Below are 21,897 nucleotides of genomic sequence, written 5' to 3' on the forward strand. Positions count from 1 at the left end.
CTCTCTACTGCTGAGAAAGCCTAGGGTAGAGTACATCCCTCCATCCCCAGATACAGAACGGTAGCTCTCTCTCTCTCTACTGCTGAGAAAGCCTAGGGTAGAGTACATCCCTCCATCCCCAGGTACAGAACGGTAGCTCTCTCTCTCTCTACTGCTGAGAAAGCCTAGGGTAGAGTACATCCCTCCATCCCCAGATACAGAACGGTAGCTCTCTCTCTCTCTACTGCTGAGAAAGCCTAGGGTAGAGTACATCCCTCCATCCCCAGGTACAGAACGGTAGCTCTCTCTCTCTCTACTGCTGAGAAAGCCTAGGGTAGAGTACATCCCTCCATCCCCAGGTACAGAACGGTAGCTCTCTCTCTCTCTACTGCTGAGAAAGCCTAGGGTAGAGTACATCCCTCCATCCCCAGGTACAGAACGGTAGCTCTCTCTCTCTCTACTGCTGAGAAAGCCTAGGGTAGAGTACATCCCTCCATCCCCAGATACAGAACGGTAGCTCTCTCTCTCTACTGCTGAGAAAGCCTAGGGTAGAGTACATCCCTCCATCCCCAGGTACAGAACGGTAGCTCTCTCTCTCTCTACTGCTGAGAAAGCCTAGGGTAGAGTACATCCCTCCATCCCCAGATACAGAACGGTAGCTCTCTCTCTCTCTACTGCTGAGAAAGCCTAGGGTAGAGTACATCCCTCCATCCCCAGGTACAGAACGGTAGCTCTCTCTCTCTCTACTGCTGAGAAAGCCTAGGGTAGAGTACATCCCTCCATCCCCAGGTACAGAACGGTAGCTCTCTCTCTCTCTACTGCTGAGAAAGCCTAGGGTAGAGTACATCCCTCCATCCCCAGGTACAGAACGGTAGCTCTCTCTCTCTCTACTGCTGAGAAAGCCTAGGGTAGAGTACATCCCTCCATCCCCAGGTACAGAACGGTAGCTCTCTCTCTCTCTACTGCTGAGAAAGCCTAGGGTAGAGTACATCCCTCCATCCCCAGGTACAGAACGGTAGCTCTCTCTCTCTCTACTGCTGAGAAAGCCTAGGGTAGAGTACATCCCTCCATCCCCAGGTACAGAACGGTAGCTCTCTCTCTCTCTACTGCTGAGAAAGCCTAGGGTAGAGTACATCCCTCCATCCCCAGATACAGAACGGTAGCTCTCTCTCTCTCTACTGCTGAGAAAGCCTAGGGTAGAGTACATCCCTCCATCCCCAGGTACAGAACGGTAGCTCTCTCTCTCTCTACTGCTGAGAAAGCCTAGGGTAGAGTACATCCCTCCATCCCCAGATACAGAACGGTAGCTCTCTCTCTCTCTACTGCTGAGAAAGCCTAGGGTAGAGTACATCCCTCCATCCCCAGATACAGAACGGTAGCTCTCTCTCTCTCTACTGCTGAGAAAGCCTAGGGTAGAGTACATCCCTCCATCCCCAGGTACAGAACGGTAGCTCTCTCTCTCTCTACTGCTGAGAAAGCCTAGGGTAGAGTACATCCCTCCATCCCCAGGTACAGAACGGTAGCTCTCTCTCTCTACTGCTGAGAAAGCCTAGGGTAGAGTACATCCCTCCATCCCCAGATACAGAACGGTAGCTCTCTCTCTCTCTACTGCTGAGAAAGCCTAGGGTAGAGTACATCCCTCCATCCCCAGGTACAGAACGGTAGCTCTCTCTCTCTCTACTGCTGAGAAAGCCTAGGGTAGAGTACATCCCTCCATCCCCAGGTACAGAACGGTAGCTCTCTCTCTCTCTACTGCTGAGAAAGCCTAGGGTAGAGTACATCCCTCCATCCCCAGGTACAGAACGGTAGCTCTCTCTCTCTCTACTGCTGAGAAAGCCTAGGGTAGAGTACATCCCTCCATCCCCAGGTACAGAACGGTAGCTCTCTCTCTCTCTACTGCTGAGAAAGCCTAGGGTAGAGTACATCCCTCCATCCCCAGATACAGAACGGTAGCTCTCTCTCTCTCTCTCTCTCTCTCTCTCTCTCTCTCTCTCTCTCTCTCTCTCTCTCTCTCTCTCTCTCTCTCTCTCTCTCTCTCTCTCTCTCTCTCTCTCTCTCTCTCTCTCTCTCTCTCTCTCTCTCTCTCTCTGAATTCTGACGTACATGGACTGCATGGCCTCCTGTATGATTTGCATCCAGGTGTTGCGTTCCTCCTTGGTTGCAGTGTGTACCTCCACCATCTCTGGTTTCTCCATCCCTGCTGTTATCAGGAAGAGACCCTTCTCCTCGTTAGCCACCTCTCTAACGATCAGCTTCTGGAGGGAGAGGACCGTGGAGCGCTGGTCCTACGGGGGTGGAAGAGAGGGAGGGATGATTAAAGGATGGATTAAAGGCAGGAAGAGAGGGGAGAGAAGAGGAGAGGGAGAGATAGAAGAGAGGGAGGGATGATTAAAGGATGGATTAAAGGCAGGAAGAGAGGGGAGAGAAGAGGAGAGGTAGAGATAGAAGAGAGGGAGGGATGATTAAAGGCAGGAAGAGAGTGAGGCAGAGAGAGAAGAGGAGAGGGGAGAGAGAAGAGGAGAGGGGAGAGAGAGAGAGAGAGAGAGAGAGATTAAGCCTTATATGAAAGTCTGCATAATATCATCCACCTTGACATGCAGCTCATTGTCCATATCTGAATCCCCTCTCTGGTTATTCTCTGGGCATCAATATAGTCACCTTGACATGCAGCTCATTGTCCATATCTGAATCCCCTCTCTGGTTATTCTCTAGACATCAATATAGTCACCTTGACATGCAGCCCAGTGTCCATATCTGAATCCCCTCTCTGGTTATTCTCTAGACATCAATATAGTCACCTTGACATGCAGCCCAGTGTCCATATCTGAATCACCTCTCTGGTTATTCTCTGGACATCAATATAGTCACCTTGACATGCAGCCCAGTGTCCATATCTGAATCCCCTCTCTGGTTATTCTCTGGACATCAATATAGTCACCTTGACATGCAGCCCAGTGTCCATATCTGAATCCCCTCTCTGGTTATTCTCTGGACATCAATATTGCTTAGTCATTTAGCTATTTAAAGAGTTATATGCCTGTGAAGAGTTATATTTAAATCAAAGTTTATTTGTCACGTTTACAGAATACAGCAGGTGTAAACAGTACAATGAAATGTTTACCTGCAAGCTCTTCCTCAACAATTCAGTATTCAATGTATGTTCACTTGAGTTAAGCAAACAAATGTTTGTTGTCAGGAGTCTCCCTGGGCTGAGCTAGTCTGTCAGGAATCTCCCTGGGCTGAGCCAGTCTGTCAGGAGTCTCCCTGGGCTGAGCTAGTCTGTCAGGAGTCTCCCTGGGCTGAGCTAGTCTGTCAGGAGTCTCCCTGGGCTGAGCCAGCTTGTCAGGAGTCTCCCTTGGCTGAGCCAGTCTGTCAGGAGTCTCCCTTGGCTGAGCCAGTCTGTCAGGAGTCTCCCTGGGCTGAACCAGCTTGTCAGGAGTCTCCCTTGGCTGAGCCAGTCTGTCAGGAGTCTCCCTTGGCTGAGCCAGTCTGTCAGGAGTCTCCCTGGGCTGAGCTAGTCTGTCAGGAGTCTCCCTTGGCTGAGCCAGCTTGTCAGGAGTCTCCCTTGGTTGAGACAGTCTGTCAGGAGTCTCCCTTGGCTGAGCCAGTCTGTCAGGAGTCTCCCTGGGCTGAGCCAGTCTGTCAGGAGTCTCCCTGGGCTGAGCCAGCCTGTCAGGAGTCTCCCTGGGCTGAGCCAGCCTGTCAGGAGTCTCCCTTGGCTGAGCCAGTCTGTCAGGAGTCTCCCTTGGCTGAGCCAGTCTGTCAGGAGTCTCCCTTGGCTGAGCCAGCCTGTCAGGAGTCTTCCTTGGCTGAGCCAGCCTGTCAGGAGTCTCCCTTGGCTGAGCCAGTCTGTCAGGAGTCTCCCTTGGCTGAGCCAGCCTGTCAGGAGTCTCCCTTGGCTGAGCCAGTCTGTCAGGAGTCTCCCTGGGCTGAGCCAGTCTGTCAGGAGTCTCCCTGGGCTGAGCCAGCCTGTCAGGAGTCTCCCTTGGCTGAGCCAGTCTGTCAGGAGTCTCCCTTGGCTGGGCCAGTCTGTCAGGAGTCTCCATTGGCTGAGCCAGTCTGTCAGGAGTCTCCCTTGGCTGAGCCAGCCTGTCAGGAGTCTCCCTGGGCTGAGCCAGCCTGTCAGGAGTCTCCCTTGGCTGAGCCAGTCTGTCAGGAGTCTCCCTGGGCTGAGCCAGCCTGTCAGGAGTCTCCCTTGGCTGAGCCAGTCTGTCAGGAGTCTCCCTGGGCTGAGCCAGTCTGTCAGGAGTCTCCCTGGGCTGAGCCAGTCTGTCAGGAGTCTCCCTGGGCTGAGCCAGCCTGTCAGGAGTCTCCCTTGGCTGAGCCAGTCTGTCAGGAGTCTCCCTTGGCTGAGCCAGCCTGTCAGGAGTCTCCCTTGGCTGAGCCAGTCTGTCAGGAGTCTCCCTTGGCTGAGCCAGTCTGTCAGGAGTCTCCCTGGCTGAGCCAGTCTGTCAGGAGTCTCCCTGGGCTGAGCCAGCCTGTCAGGAGTCTCCCTTGGCTGAGCCAGTCTGTCAGGAATCTCCCTGGGCTGAGCAAGTCTGTCAGGAGTCTCCCTGGGCTGAGCCAGCCTGTCAGGAGTCTCCCTGGGCTGAGCCAGTCTGTCAGGAGTCTCCCTTGGCTGAGCCAGTCTGTCAGGAGTCTCCCTTGGCTGAGCCAGCTTGTCAGGAGTCTCCCTGGGCTGAGCCAGTCTGTCAGGAGTCTCCCTGGGCTGAGCCAGTCTGTCAGGAGTCTCCCTGGGCTGAGCAAGTCTGTCAGGAGTCTCCCTGGGCTGAGCCAGTCTGTCAGGAGTCTCCCTTGGCTGAGCCAGTCTGTCAGGAGTCTCCCTTGGCTGAGCCAGCCTGTCAGGAGTCTCCCTTGGCTGAGCCAGCTTGTCAGGAGTCTCCCTGGGCTGAGCCAGCCTGTCAGGAGTCTCCCTGGGCTGAGCCAGCTTGTCAGGAGTCTCCCTTGGCTGAGCCAGCTTGTCAGGAGTCTCCCTGGGCTGAGCCAGTCTGTCAGGAGTCTCCCTGGGCTGAGCCAGCCTGTCAGGAGTCTCCCTGGGCTGAGCCAGTCTGTCAGGAGTCTCCCTTGGCTGAGCCAGCTTGTCAGAAGTCTCCCTTGGCTGAGCCAGTCTGTCAGGAGTCTCCCTTGGCTGAGCCAGTCTGTCAGGAGTCTCCCTTGGCTGAGCCAGTTTGTCAGGAGACTCCCTGGGCTGAGCCAGTCTGTCAGGATCTCCCTGGGCTGAGCCAGTCTGTCAGGAGTCTCCCTGGGCTGAGCCAGCCTGTCTAGGGTACCGTGTGTCTCAATAGGTTTTGCATGGTGCTTTCAACACCAGGATTGTGGGTTCGATTCCCACTGGGGCGAGTAGGAGAAGATATGAAAGTGTATGTATTCACTAGTGTAAGTTGCTCTGGATAAGAGGGTCTGCTAAATGACTAAACTGTAAATCTGCAGACAGGCTACATAACAGGGTACATTATTCAACACAAATACATGACAGGGTACATTATTCATCACAGATACAGACAGGCTACATAACATGACACTGCCATTCTGAATAGACCCGTTATTATTACTTAGTGGAATAGACCCATTATTATTACTGAGTGGAATAGACCCATTATTATTACTGAGTGGAATAGACCCATTATTATTACTGAGTGGAATAGACCCATTATTATTACTGAGTGGAATAGACCCATTATTATTACTGAGTGGAATAGACCCATTATTATTACTGAGTGGAATAGACCATTATTATTACTGAGTGGAATAGACCCATTATTATTACTTAGAGGAATAGACCCATTATTATTACTGAATAGATCCATTATTATTACTGAATGGAATAGACACATTATTATTACTTAGTGGAATAGACCCATTATTATTACTAAGTGGAATAGACCCATTATTATTACTAAGTGGAATAGACCCATTATTATTACTGAGTGGAATAGACCCATTATTATTACTGAGTGGAATAGACCCATTATTATTACTAAGTGGAATAGACCCATTATTATTACTGAGTGGAATAGACCGATTATTATTGCTGAGTGGAATAGACACATTATTATTACTGAATAGACCCATTATTATTACTGAATGGAATAGACCCATTATTATTACTGAGTGGAATAGACCCATTATTATTACTGAGTGGAATAGACCCATTATTATTACTAAGTGGAATAGACCCATTATTATTACTGAATAGACCCGTTATTATAACTTAGTGGAATAGACCCATTATTATTACTGAATAGACCCATTATTATTACTGAGTGGAATAGACCCATTATTATTACTGAGTGGAATAGACACATTATTATTACTGAGTGGAATAGACCTATTATTATTACTGAGTGGAATAGACCCATTATTATTACTGAATAGACCCATTATTCTTACTGAATGGAATAGACCCATTATTATTACTGAGTGGAATAGACCCATTATTTTTACTGAGAGGAATAGACCCATTATTATTACTGAGTGGAATAGACCCATTATTATTACTGAGTGGAATAGACCCATTATTATTACTAAGTGGAATAGACCCATTATTATTACTGAATAGACCCGTTATTATAACTTAGTGGAATAGACCCATTATTATTACTGAGTGGAATAGACCCATTATTATTACTGAGTGGAATAGACACATTATTATTACTGAGTGGAATAGACCTTTTATTATTACTGAGTGGAATAGACCCATTATTATTACTGAATAGACCCATTATTATTACTGAGTGGAATAGACCCATTATTCTTACTGAATGGAATAGACCCATTATTATTACTGAGTGGAATAGACCCATTATTATTACTGAGTGGATTAGACCAATTATTATTACTGAGTGGGAGGATCAACCAGTCACATACCAGAGATGTAATTATGTATTTCAGATGACTGTCAGTTACTCTGGAAAAGGGCGTCTGCTAAATGACTCAAATGTCAAGGGGAAATTACTTAACCAATAACATACCAAAGAGCCAAAGAGATATTTACATATTTCTGGTCTTAACCAACCACCTACCAGAGAGGCAAAGACGAATTTCTGGTCTTTCTCCTGCAGGAAGACGACGATATCAGAGAGAAGCATGGCCGTTACATCTAGAGAGAGGAGACCAGAGGTTAGATGTCAGGGTTAGATATCAGAGAGGAGACCAGAGGTTAGAGGTCAGGGTTAGATATCAGAGAGAAGCATGGCCGTTACATCTAGAGAGAGGAGAAAGACCAGAGGTTAGAGGTCAGGGTTAGATATCAGAGAGGAGACCAGAGGTTAGAGGTCAGGGTTAGATATCAGAGAGAAGCATGGCCGTTACATCTAGAGAGAGGAGAAAGACCAGAGGTTAGAGGTCAGGGTTAGATATCAGAGAGGAGACCAGAGGTTAGAGGTCAGGGTTAGATATCAGAGAGGAGACCAGAGGTTAGAGGTCAGGGTTAGATATCAGAGAGGAGACCAGAGGTTAGAGGTCAGGGTTAGATATCAGAGAGAAGCATGGCTGTTACATCTAGAGAGAGGAGACCAGAGGTTAGAGGTCAGGGTTAGATATCAGAGAGGAGACCAGAGGTTAGAGGTCGGGGTTAGATATCAGAGAGAAGCATGGCTGTTACATCTAGAGAGAGAGGAGACCAGAGGTTAGAGGTCAGGGTTAGATATCAGAGAGGAGACCAGAGGTTAGAGGTCAGGGTTAGATATCAGAGAGAAGCATGGCTGTTACATCTAGATTAGAGGAGACCAGAGGTTAGAGGTCAGGGTTCAGATATCAGAGAGAAATATGGCTGTTACATCTAGAGAGAGGAGACCAGAGGTTAGAGGTCAGGGTTAGATATCAGAGAGGAGACCAGAGGTTAGAGGTCAGGGTTAGATATCAGAGAGGAGACCAGAGGTTAGAGGTCAGGGTTAGATATCAGAGAGGAGACCAGAGGTTAGAGGTCAGGGTTAGATATCAGAGAGGAGACCAGAGGTTAGAGGTCAGGGTTAGATATCAGAGTGGAGACCAGAGGTTAGAGGTCAGGGTTAGATATCAGAGAGAAGCATGGCTGTTACATCTAGAGAGAGGAGACCAGGGGTTAGACGTCAGGGTTAGATATCAGAGAGGATACCAGAGGTTAGAGGTCAGGGTTAGATATCAGAGAGGAGACCAGAGGTTAGAGGTCAGGGTTAGATATCAGAGAGAAGCATGGCTGTTACATCTAGAGAGAGGAGACCAGAGGTTAGAGGTCAGGGTTAGATATCAGAGAGAAGCATGGCCGTTACATCGAGAGAGGAGACCAGAGGTTAGAGGTCAGGGTTAGATATCAGAGAGAAGCATGGCTGTTACATATAGAGAGAGGAGACCAGAGGTTAGAGGTCAGGGAAAATACATTTTAAAAGTTACAAATTAAAGCCATTCAAAGGAATATTTTGTAAAGTAAATATACAATACATAAAACATTTTTATGCAAATTCCTTATTGCAGTGGCTCTCACACAGAAAGAGAGAGCTTGAGATGCCATTTAAATAAATGGAAACTCGATTGAGAGAGTCAGAAAATGAGAAAAGAGATTGATGTTTTTGTTTGTGTTCCTCACACCAGAGAACCACAGAGCGTCTGAATGCAGGGACAGAAACATTGTATTCCTCACACCAGAGAACAACAGAGCGTCTGAATGCAGGGACAGAAAGATTGTGTTCCTCAAACCAGAGAACAACAGAGCGTCTGAATGCAGGGACAGAAAGATTGTGTTCCTCAAACCAGAGCGTCTGAATGCAGGGACAGAAAGATTGTGATCCTCACACCAGAGCGTCTGAATGCAGGGACAGAAAGATTGTGTTCCTCACACCAGAGGACAACAGAGCGTCTGAATGCAAGGACAGAAAGAGAATGCTTGGTGTCCTCCTCACCCTTGAGTCTCCCCTGTGAGGTCTTCAGCTGCAGAGGTCCATCATACAGCAATCTTCTCCCTCTGAGCAGGTCCTCTCTAGCAAACATCTGACCGCTCTTCATCCTCATAATGGACTTGCTGTCTGTCCGGCTGTAGATATCCTTCAGCCTCCTCTTCTTCTCATGCTCGTTCACCTAGCAACAGTTATTATGATAGGTCAGTTCACCTAGCAACAGTTATTATCATAGGTCAGTTCACCTAGCAACATGACAGTTATTATCATTGGTCAGTTCACCTAGCAACATGACAGTTATTATCATAGGTCAGTTCACCTAGCAACAGTTATTATCATAGGTCAGTTCACCTAGCAACATGACAGTTATTACCATAGGTCAGTTCACCTAGCAACATGACAGTTATTATCATAGGTCAGTTCACCTAGCAACAGTTATTATCATAGGTCAGTTCACCTAGCAACATGACAGTTATTATCATAGGTCAGTTCACCTAGCAACATGACAGGAATTATCATAGGTCAGTTCACCTAGCAACAGTTATTATCATAGGTCAGTTCACCTAGCAACATGACAGTTATTACCATAGGTCAGTTCACCTAGCAACAGTTATTATCATAGGTCAGTTCACCTAGCAACATGACAGTTATTATCATAGGTCAGTTCACCTAGCAACATGACAGTTATTATCATAGGTCAGTTCACCTAGCAACATGACAGTTATTATCATAGGTCAGTTCACCTAGCAACATGACAGTTATTATCATAGGTCAGTTCACCTAGCAACAGTTATTATCATAGGTCAGTTCACCTAGCAACATGACAGTTATTACCATAGGTCAGTTCACCTAGCAACAGTTATTATCATAGGTCAGTTCACCTAGCAACATGACAGTTATTATGATAGGTCAGTTCACCTAGCAACATGACAGTTATTACCATAGGTCAGTTCACCTAGCAACATGACAGTTATTATCATAGGTCAGTTCACCTAGCAACATGACAGTTATTATGATAGGTCAGTTCACCTAGCAACATGACAGTTATTATCATAGGTCAGTTCACCTAGCAACAGTTATTATCATTGGTCAGTTCACCTAGCAACATGACAGTTATTATCATAGGTCAGTTCACCTAGCAACATGACAGTTATTATCATAGGTCAGTTCACCTAGCAACATGACAGTTATTATCATAGGTCAGTTCACCTAGCAACATGACAGTTATTATCATAGGTCAGTTCACCTAGCAACAGTTATTATCATAGGTCAGTTCACCTAGCAACATGACAGTTATTATCATAGGTCAGTTCACCTAGCAACATGACAGTTATTACCATAGGTCAGTTCACCTAGCAACATGACAGTTATTATCATAGGTCAGTTCACCTAGCAACATGACAGTTATTATCATAGGTCAGTACACCTAGCAACATGACAGTTATTATCATAGGTCAGTTCACCTAGCAACAGTTATTATCATAGGTCAGTTCACCTAGCAACATGACAGTTATTATCATAGGTCAGTTCACCTAGCAACAGTTATTATCATAGGTCAGTTCACCTAGCAACATGACAGTTATTATCATTGGTCAGTTCACCTAGCAACATGACAGTTATTATCATAGGTCAGTTCACCTAGCAACAGTTATTATCATAGGTCAGTTCACCTAGCAACATGACAGTTATTACCATAGGTCAGTTCACCTAGCAACATGACAGTTATTATCATAGGTCAGTTCACCTAGCAACATGACAGTTATTATCATAGGTCAGTTCACCTAGCAACAGTTATTATCATAGGTCAGTTCACCTAGCAACATGACAGTTATTATCATAGGTCAGTTCACCTAGCAACAGTTATTATCATAGGTCAGTTCACCTAGCAACATGACAGTTATTATCATAGGTCAGTTCACCTAGCAACATGACAGTTATTATCATAGGTCAGTTCACCTAGCAACATGACAGTTACTATCATAGGTCAGTTCACCTAGCAACAGTTATTATCATAGGTCAGTTCACCTAGCAACATGACAGTTATTATCATAGGTCAGTTCACCTAGCAACATGACAGTTATTATCATAGGTCAGTTCACCTAGCAACATGACAGTTATTATCATAGGTCAGTTCACCTAGCAACATGACAGTTATTACCATAGGTCAGTTCACCTAGCAACATGACAGTTATTATCATAGGTCAGTTCACCTAGCAACATGACAGTTATTATCATAGGTCAGTTCACCTAGCAACATGACAGTTATTATCATAGGTCAGTTCACCTAGCAACAGTTATTATCATAGGTCAGTTCACCTAGCAACATGACAGTTATTATCATAGGTCAGTTCACCTAGCAACAGTTATTATCATAGGTCAGTTCACCTAGCAACATGACAGTTATTATCATAGGTCAGTTCACCTAGCAACATGACAGTTATTATCATAGGTCAGTTCACCTAGCAACATGACAGTTATTATCATAGGTCAGTTCACCTAGCAACATGACAGTTACTATCATAGGTCAGTTCACCTAGCAACAGTTATTATCATAGGTCAGTTCACCTAGCAACATGACAGTTATTATCATAGGTCAGTTCACCTAGCAACATGACAGTTATTATCATAGGTCAGTTCACCTAGCAACATGACAGTTATTATCATAGGTCAGTTCACCTAGCAACATGACAGTTATTATCATAGGTCAGTTCACCTAGCAACATGACAGTTATTACCATAGGTCAGTTCACCTAGCAACATGACAGTTATTATCATAGGTCAGTTCACCTAGCAACATGACAGTTATTATCATAGGTCAGTTCACCTAGCAACAGTTATTATCATAGGTCAGTTCACCTAGCAACATGACAGTTATTATCATAGGTCAGTTCACCTAGCAACATGACAGTTATTATCATAGGTCAGTTCACCTAGCAACAGTTATTATCATAGGTCAGTTCACCTAGCAACATGACAGTTATTACCATAGGTCAGTTCACCTAGCAACAGTTATTATCATAGGTCAGTTCACCTAGCAACATGACAGTTATTATCATAGGTCAGTTCACCTAGCAACAGTTATTACCATAGGTCAGTTCACCTAGCAACAGTTATTATCATAGGTCAGTTCACCTAGCAACATGACAGTTATTATCATAGGTCAGTTCACCTAGCAACAGTTATTATCATAGGTCAGTTCACCTAGCAACATGACAGTTATTATCATAGGTCAGTTCACCTAGCAACAGTTATTATCATAGGTCAGTTCACCTAGCAACATGACAGTTATTATCATAGGTCAGTTCACCTAGCAACATGACAGTTATTATCATAGGTCAGTTCACCTAGCAACAGTTATTATCATAGGTCAGTTCACCTAGCAACATGACAGTTATTACCATAGGTCAGTTCACCTAGCAACAGTTATTATCATAGGTCAGTTCACCTAGCAACATGACAGTTATTATCATAGGTCAGTTCACCTAGCAACAGTTATTACCATAGGTCAGTTCACCTAACAACAGTTATTATCATAGGTCAGTTCACCTAGCAACATGACAGTTATTATCATAGGTCAGTTCACCTAGCAACAGTTATTATCATAGGTCAGTTCACCTAGCAACATGACAGTTATTATCATAGGTCAGTTCACCTAGCAACATGACAGTTATTATCATAGGTCAGTTCACCTAGCAACATGACAGTTATTATCATAGGTCAGTTCACCTAGCAACATGACAGTTACTATCATAGGTCAGTTCACCTAGCAACAGTTATTATCATAGGTCAGTTCACCTAGCAACTTGACAGTTATTATCATAGGTCAGTTCACCTAGCAACATGACAGTTGTTATCATAGGTCAGTTCACCTAGCAACATGACAGTTATTATCATAGGTCAGTTCACCTAGCAACATGACAGTTATTATCATAGGTCAGTTCACCTAGCAACAGTTATTATCATAGGTCAGTTCACCTAGCAACATGACAGTTATTATCATTGGTCAGTTCACCTAGCAACATGACAGTTATTATCATAGGTCAGTTCACCTAGCAACAGTTATTATCATAGGTCAGTTCACCTAGCAACATGACAGTTATTACCATAGGTCAGTTCACCTAGCAACATGACAGTTATTATCATAGGTCAGTTCACCTAGCAACATGACAGTTATTATCATAGGTCAGTTCACCTAGCAACATGACAGTTATTATCATAGGTCAGTTCACCTAGCAACATGACAGTTATTATCATAGGTCAGTTCACCTAGCAACATGACAGTTATTACCATAGGTCAGTTCACCTAGCAACATGACAGTTATTATCATAGGTCAGTTCACCTAGCAACATGACAGTTATTATCATAGGTCAGTTCACCTAGCAACATGACAGTTATTATCATAGGTCAGTTCACCTAGCAACAGTTATTATCATAGGTCAGTTCACCTAGCAACATGACAGTTATTATCATAGGTCAGTTCACCTAGCAACATGACAGTTATTATCATAGGTCAGTTCACCTAGCAACATGACAGTTATTATCATAGGTCAGTTCACCTAGCAACATGACAGTTATTACCATAGGTCAGTTCACCTAGCAACATGACAGTTATTATCATAGGTCAGTTCACCTAGCAACATGACAGTTATTATCATAGGTCAGTTCACCTAGCAACATGACAGTTAATATCATAGGTCAGTTCACCTAGCAACAGTTATTATCATAGGTCAGTTCACCTAGCAACATGACAGTTATTATCATAGGTCAGTTCACCTAGCAACAGTTATTATCATAGGTCAGTTCACCTAGCAACATGACAGTTATTATCATAGGTCAGTTCACCTAGCAACAGTTATTATCATAGGTCAGTTCACCTAGCAACATGACAGTTATTATCATAGGTCAGTTCACCTAGCAACATGACAGTTATTATCATAGGTCAGTTCACCTAGCAACATGACAGTTACTATCATAGGTCAGTTCACCTAGCAACAGTTATTATCATAGGTCAGTTCACCTAGCAACATGACAGTTATTATCATAGGTCAGTTCACCTAGCAACAGTTATTATCATAGGTCAGTTCACCTAGCAACATGACAGTTATTATCATAGGTCAGTTCACCTAGCAACAGTTATTATCATAGGTCAGTTCACCTAGCAACATGACAGTTATTATCATTGGTCAGTTCACCTAGCAACATGACAGTTATTATCATAGGTCAGTTCACCTAGCAACAGTTATTATCATAGGTCAGTTCACCTAGCAACATGACAGTTATTACCATAGGTCAGTTCACCTAGCAACAGTTATTATCATAGGTCAGTTCACCTAGCAACATGACAGTTATTATCATAGGTCAGTTCACCTAGCAACAGTTATTATCATAGGTCAGTTCACCTAGCAACATGACAGTTATTATCATAGGTCAGTTCACCTAGCAACAGTTATTATCATAGGTCAGTTCACCTAGCAACATGACAGTTATTACCATAGGTCAGTTCACCTAGCAACAGTTATTATCATAGGTCAGTTCACCTAGCAACATGACAGTTATTATCATAGGTCAGTTCACCTAGCAACAGTTATTACCATAGGTCAGTTCACCTAGCAACAGTTATTATCATAGGTCAGTTCACCTAGCAACATGACAGTTATTATCATAGGTCAGTTCACCTAGCAACAGTTATTATCATAGGTCAGTTCACCTAGCAACATGACAGTTATTATCATAGGTCAGTTCACCTAGCAACATGACAGTTATTATCATAGGTCAGCTCACCTAGCAACATGACAGTTATTATCATAGGTCAGTTCACCTAGCAACATGACAGTTATTATCATAGGTCAGTTCACCTAGCAACATGACCGTTATTATCATAGGTCAGTTCACCTAGCAACATGACAGTTATTATCATAGGTCAGTTCACCTAGCAACATGACAGTTATTATCATAGGTCAGTTCACCTAGCAACATGACAGTTATTATCATAGGTCAGTTCACCTAGCAACATGACAGTTATTATCATAGGTCAGTTCACCTAGCAACAGTTATTATCATAGGTCAGTTCACCTAGCAACAGTTATTATCATAGGTCAGTTCACCTAGCAACATGACAGTTATTACCATAGGTCAGTTCACCTAGCAACATGACAGTTATTATCATAGGTCAGTTCACCTAGCAACATGACAGTTATTATCATAGGTCAGTTCACCTAGCAACAGTTATTATCATAGGTCAGTTCACCTAGCAACATGACAGTTATTACCATAGGTCAGTTCACCTAGCAACATGACAGTTACTATCATAGGTCAGTTCACCTAGCAACATGACAGTTACTATCATAGGTCAGTTCACCTAGCAACAGTTATTATCATAGGTCAGTTCACCTAGCAACATGACAGTTATTATCATAGGTCAGTTCACCTAGCAACATGACAGTTATTATCATAGGTCAGTTCACCTAGCAACATGACAGTTATTATCATAGGTCAGTTCACCTAGCAACATGACAGTTATTACCATAGGTCAGTTCACCTAGCAACATGACAGTTATTATCATAGGTCAGTTCACCTAGCAACATGACAGTTATTATCATAGGTCAGTTCACCTAGCAACATGACAGTTATTATCATAGGTCAGTTCACCTAGCAACAGTTATTATCATAGGTCAGTTCACCTAGCAACATGACAGTTATTATCATAGGTCAGTTCACCTAGCAACAGTTATTATCATAGGTCAGTTCACCTAGCAACATGACAGTTATTATCATAGGTCAGTTCACCTAGCAACATGACAGTTATTATCATAGGTCAGTTCACCTAGCAACATGACAGTTATTATCATAGGTCAGTTCACCTAGCAACATGACAGTTACTATCATAGGTCAGTTCACCTAGCAACAGTTATTATCATAGGTCAGTTCACCTAGCAACATGACAGTTATTATCATAGGTCAGTTCACCTAGCAACATGACAGTTATTATCATAGGTCAGTTCACCTAGCAACATGACAGTTATTATCATAGGTCAGTTCACCTAGCAACATGACAGTTATTATCATAGGTCAGTTCACCTAGCAACATGACAGTTATTACCATAGGTCAGTTCACCTAGCAACATGACAGTTATTATCATAGGTCAGTTCACCTAGCAACATGACAGTTATTATCATAGGTCAGTTCACCTAGCAACAGTTATTATCATAGGTCAGTTCACCTAGCAACATGACAGTTATTATCATTGGTCAGTTCACCTAGCAACATGACAGTTATTATCATAGGTCAGTTCACCTAGCAACAGTTATTATCATAGGTCAGTTCACCTAGCAACATGACAGTTATTACCATAGGTCAGTTCACCTAGCAACAGTTATTATCATAGGTCAGTTCACCTAGCAACATGACAGTTATTATCATAGGTCAGTTCACCTAGCAACAGTTATTACCATAGGTCAGTTCACCTAGCAACAGTTATTATCATAGGTCAGTTCACCTAGCAACATGACAGTTATTATCATAGGTCAGTTCACCTAGCAACAGTTATTATCATAGGTCAGTTCACCTAGCAACATGACAGTTATTATCATAGGTCAGTTCACCTAGCAACAGTTATTATCATAGGTCAGTTCACCTAGCAACATGACAGTTATTATCATAGGTCAGTTCACCTAGCAACATGACAGTTATTATCATAGGTCAGTTCACCTAGCAACAGTTATTATCATAGGTCAGTTCACCTAGCAACATGACAGTTATTACCATAGGTCAGTTCACCTAGCAACAGTTATTATCATAGGTCAGTTCACCTAGCAACATGACAGTTATTATCATAGGTCAGTTCACCTAGCAACAGTTATTACCATAGGTCAGTTCACCTAACAACAGTTATTATCATAGGTCAGTTCACCTAGCAACATGACAGTTATTATCATAGGTCAGTTCACCTAGCAACAGTTATTATCATAGGTCAGTTCACCTAGCAACATGACAGTTATTATCATAGGTCAGTTCACCTAGCAACATGACAGTTATTATCATAGGTCAGTTCACCTAGCAACATGACAGTTATTATCATAGGTCAGTTCACCTAGCAACATGACAGTTACTATCATAGGTCAGTTCACCTAGCAACAGTTATTATCATAGGTCAGTTCACCTAGCAACTTGACAGTTATTATCATAGGTCAGTTCACCTAGCAACATGACAGTTGTTATCATAGGTCAGTTCACCTAGCAACATGACAGTTATTATCATAGGTCAGTTCACCTAGCAACATGACAGTTATTATCATAGGTCAGTTCACCTAGCAACAGTTATTATCATAGGTCAGTTCACCTAGCAACATGACAGTTATTATCATTGGTCAGTTCACCTAGCAACATGACAGTTATTATCATAGGTCAGTTCACCTAGCAACAGTTATTATCATAGGTCAGTTCACCTAGCAACATGACAGTTATTACCATAGGTCAGTTCACCTAGCAACATGACAGTTATTATCATAGGTCAGTTCACCTAGCAACATGACAGTTATTATCATAGGTCAGTTCACCTAGCAACATGACAGTTATTATCATAGGTCAGTTCACCTAGCAACATGACAGTTATTATCATAGGTCAGTTCACCTAGCAACATGACAGTTATTACCATAGGTCAGTTCACCTAGCAACATGACAGTTATTATCATAGGTCAGTTCACCTAGCAACATGACAGTTATTATCATAGGTCAGTTCACCTAGCAACATGACAGTTATTATCATAGGTCAGTTCACCTAGCAACAGTTATTATCATAGGTCAGTTCACCTAGCAACATGACAGTTATTATCATAGGTCAGTTCACCTAGCAACATGACAGTTATTATCATAGGTCAGTTCACCTAGCAACATGACAGTTATTATCATAGGTCAGTTCACCTAGCAACATGACAGTTATTACCATAGGTCAGTTCACCTAGCAACATGACAGTTATTATCATAGGTCAGTTCACCTAGCAACATGACAGTTATTATCATAGGTCAGTTCACCTAGCAACATGACAGTTAATATCATAGGTCAGTTCACCTAGCAACAGTTATTATCATAGGTCAGTTCACCTAGCAACATGACAGTTATTATCATAGGTCAGTTCACCTAGCAACAGTTATTATCATAGGTCAGTTCACCTAGCAACATGACAGTTATTATCATAGGTCAGTTCACCTAGCAACAGTTATTATCATAGGTCAGTTCACCTAGCAACATGACAGTTATTATCATAGGTCAGTTCACCTAGCAACATGACAGTTATTATCATAGGTCAGTTCACCTAGCAACATGACAGTTACTATCATAGGTCAGTTCACCTAGCAACAGTTATTATCATAGGTCAGTTCACCTAGCAACATGACAGTTATTATCATAGGTCAGTTCACCTAGCAACAGTTATTATCATAGGTCAGTTCACCTAGCAACATGACAGTTATTATCATAGGTCAGTTCACCTAGCAACAGTTATTATCATAGGTCAGTTCACCTAGCAACATGACAGTTATTATCATTGGTCAGTTCACCTAGCAACATGACAGTTATTATCATAGGTCAGTTCACCTAGCAACAGTTATTATCATAGGTCAGTTCACCTAGCAACATGACAGTTATTACCATAGGTCAGTTCACCTAGCAACAGTTATTATCATAGGTCAGTTCACCTAGCAACATGACAGTTATTATCATAGGTCAGTTCACCTAGCAACAGTTATTATCATAGGTCAGTTCACCTAGCAACATGACAGTTATTATCATAGGTCAGTTCACCTAGCAACAGTTATTATCATAGGTCAGTTCACCTAGCAACATGACAGTTATTACCATAGGTCAGTTCACCTAGCAACAGTTATTATCATAGGTCAGTTCACCTAGCAACATGACAGTTATTATCATAGGTCAGTTCACCTAGCAACAGTTATTACCATAGGTCAGTTCACCTAGCAACAGTTATTATCATAGGTCAGTTCACCTAGCAACATGACAGTTATTATCATAGGTCAGTTCACCTAGCAACAGTTATTATCATAGGTCAGTTCACCTAGCAACATGACAGTTATTATCATAGGTCAGTTCACCTAGCAACATGACAGTTATTATCATAGGTCAGCTCACCTAGCAACATGACAGTTATTATCATAGGTCAGTTCACCTAGCAACATGACAGTTATTATCATAGGTCAGTTCACCTAGCAACATGACCGTTATTATCATAGGTCAGTTCACCTAGCAACATGACAGTTATTATCATAGGTCAGTTCACCTAGCAACATGACAGTTATTATCATAGGTCAGTTCACCTAGCAACATGACAGTTATTATCATAGGTCAGTTCACCTAGCAACATGACAGTTATTATCATAGGTCAGTTCACCTAGCAACAGTTATTATCATAGGTCAGTTCACCTAGCAACAGTTATTATCATAGGTCAGTTCACCTAGCAACATGACAGTTATTACCATAGGTCAGTTCACCTAGCAACATGACAGTTATTATCATAGGTCAGTTCACCTAGCAACATGACAGTTATTATCATAGGTCAGTTCACCTAGCAACATGACAGTTATTATCATAGGTCAGTTCACCTAGCAACATGACAGTTATTATCATAGGTCAGTTCACCTAGCAACATGACAGTTACTATCATAGGTCAGTTCACCTAGCAACATGACAGTTATTATCATAGGTCAGTTCACCTAGCAACATGACAGTTACTATCATAGGTCAGTTCACCTAGCAACATGACAGTTATTATCATAGGTCAGTTCACCTAGCAACAGTTATTATCATAGGTCAGTTCACCTAGCAACATGACAGTTATTATCATAGGTCAGTTCACCTAGCAACAGTTATTATCATTGGTCAGTTTACCTAGCAACATGACAGTTATTATCATAGGTCAGTTCACCTAGCAACATGACAGTTATTATCATAGATCAGTTCACCTAGCAACAGTTATTATCATTGGTCAGTTCACCTAGCAACATGACAGTTATTATCATTGGTCAGTTTACCTATTATTAATATATTGTTATCATATTTTAGTTGACCTTTTCTTAACATATTATTATCATGGGTAAACTATGATTATTTTGTATTGTATTACCTTGCTGTCCACTGCAGTGATGACCTCCTTGACCTGGTATAGAGCATCACTCAGGTCCTCGTGGTCTTCCTCATTCTCTGTGGGGAGGGGATGGTCAACATGATTTTTGAATGACTACATCATCTCTATACTCCACACATCAAGGTGTCTATAAGGTCCCTCAGTCGAGAAGTGCATTTCAAACATAGATTCAACCACAAAGACCAGGGAGGTTTTCCAATGCCTTGTGAAGAAGGGCACCTATTGTTAGATGGGTAAAAATCTAAAAGCAGACATTGAACATCCCGTTGTGAAGTTATTAATTATACTTTGAATGGTGTATAAATACACCCAGTCGCTACAACGATACAGGCATCCCTCCTAACTCAGTTGCTGGAGAGGAAGGAAACTGCTCAGGGATTTCACCATGAGGCTGAAACAGTTACAGAGTTTAATGGCTGTGATAGGAGACAACTGAGGATGGTTCAACAACATTGTAGTTACTCCACAATACTAACCTAAATTAATCCTTTTTGCTACAAGGCACTTAAGTAATACTGCAAAAAACTTTGCAAAGAACTGAACTTTTTGTGTTGAATACAAAGTGTTATGTTTGGGGCAAATCCAACACAACACATCACTGAGTACCACTCTCCATATTTTCATAGTGGTGGCTGCATCATGATATGACTATGCTTGGTATCAGCAAGGACTACAGAGTTTTTTTTAGGATAAAAATAAACGGAATACAGCTATAAACACAGGAAAATCATAGAGGAAAACCTGGTTCAGTCTGCTTTCCAACAGACACTGGGAGACAAAAATCTCCCTTCAGCAGGACAATAACCTAAAATACAAGGCCAAATGCTGTATACTCTGGTGTTGCTTACCAGGAAGACATTAAATGTTCCTGACCGACCTTGTTACAGTTTGAAAATCTATGGCAAGATGTGAAAATGGCTTTCTAGCAATGATCAACAACCAACTCGACAGAGCTTGAAGAATTTTAAAAAGGAATAATGGGCAAATATTGTACAATCACAGTGTACAAAGCTCTTAGAGACTTACCCAGAAAGACTCCCAGCTCTTAGAGACTTACCCAGAAAGACTCCCAGCTCTTAGAGACTTACCCAGAAAGACTCCCAGCTCTTAGAGACTTACCCAGAAAGACTCCCAGCTCTTAGAGACTTACCCAGAAAGACTCCCAGCTCTTAGAGACTTACATAGAAAGACTCCCAGCTCTTAGAGACTTACCCAGAAAGACTCCCAGCTCTTAGAGACTTACCCAGAAAGACTCCCAGCTCTTAGAGACTTACCCAGAAAGACACCCAGCTCTTAGAGACTTACCCAGAAAGACTCCCAGCTCTTAGAGACGTACCCAGAAAGACTCCCAGCTCTTAGAGACTTACCTAGAAAGACTCCCAGCTCTTAGAGACTTACCCAGAAAGACTCCCAGCTCTTAGAGACTTACCCAGAAAGACTCCCAGCTCTTAGAGACTTACCCAGAAAGACTCCCAGCTCTTAGAGACTTACCCAGAAAGACTCCCAGCTCTTAGAGACTTACCCAGAAAGACTCCCAGCTCTTAGAGACTTACCCAGAAAGACTCCCAGCTTTTAGAGACTTACCCAGAAAGACTCCCAGCTCTTAGAGACTTACCCAGAAAGACTCCCAGCTCTTAGAGACTTACCCAGAAAGACTCCCAGCTCTTAGAGACTTACCCAGAAAGACTCCCAGCTCTTAGAGACTTACCCAGAAAGACTCACAGCCCCTAGAGACTTACCCAGAAAGACTCCCAGCTCTTAGAGACTTACCCAGAAAGACTAAAAGCTCTTAGAGACTTACCCAGAAAGACTCCCAGCTCTTAGAGACTTCCCCAGAAAGACCCAGCTGATTTATATCTGTATTTCACAGTCCTGTCTCGGAGCTCT

General features: G+C 42.9%; 1 protein-coding gene across 2 annotated transcripts in view; it reads right to left on the reverse strand.

The window, feature by feature from the left end:
- Window positions 1-21,897, reverse strand: part of LOC129834797 (A-kinase anchor protein 13-like) — a 109,334-nt gene that overhangs the window by 40,595 nt on the left and 46,842 nt on the right. For both annotated transcript variants that reach the window (XM_055900083.1, XM_055900082.1), the window contains exons 11-14: window positions 19,990-20,066; window positions 8,856-9,030; window positions 7,002-7,078; window positions 2,083-2,264 (exon numbers count right to left, since the gene is read on the reverse strand). In XM_055900083.1, coding sequence (XP_055756058.1) covers window positions 2,083-2,264; window positions 7,002-7,078; window positions 8,856-9,030; window positions 19,990-20,066 — 511 coding nt within the window. The remainder of the gene's footprint in view (window positions 1-2,082; window positions 2,265-7,001; window positions 7,079-8,855; window positions 9,031-19,989; window positions 20,067-21,897) is intronic.

Source organism: Salvelinus fontinalis, chromosome 35 (genome assembly GCF_029448725.1).
Source record: "Salvelinus fontinalis isolate EN_2023a chromosome 35, ASM2944872v1, whole genome shotgun sequence".
In the NCBI taxonomy this organism is placed as follows: Eukaryota; Metazoa; Chordata; class Actinopteri; order Salmoniformes; family Salmonidae; genus Salvelinus; species Salvelinus fontinalis.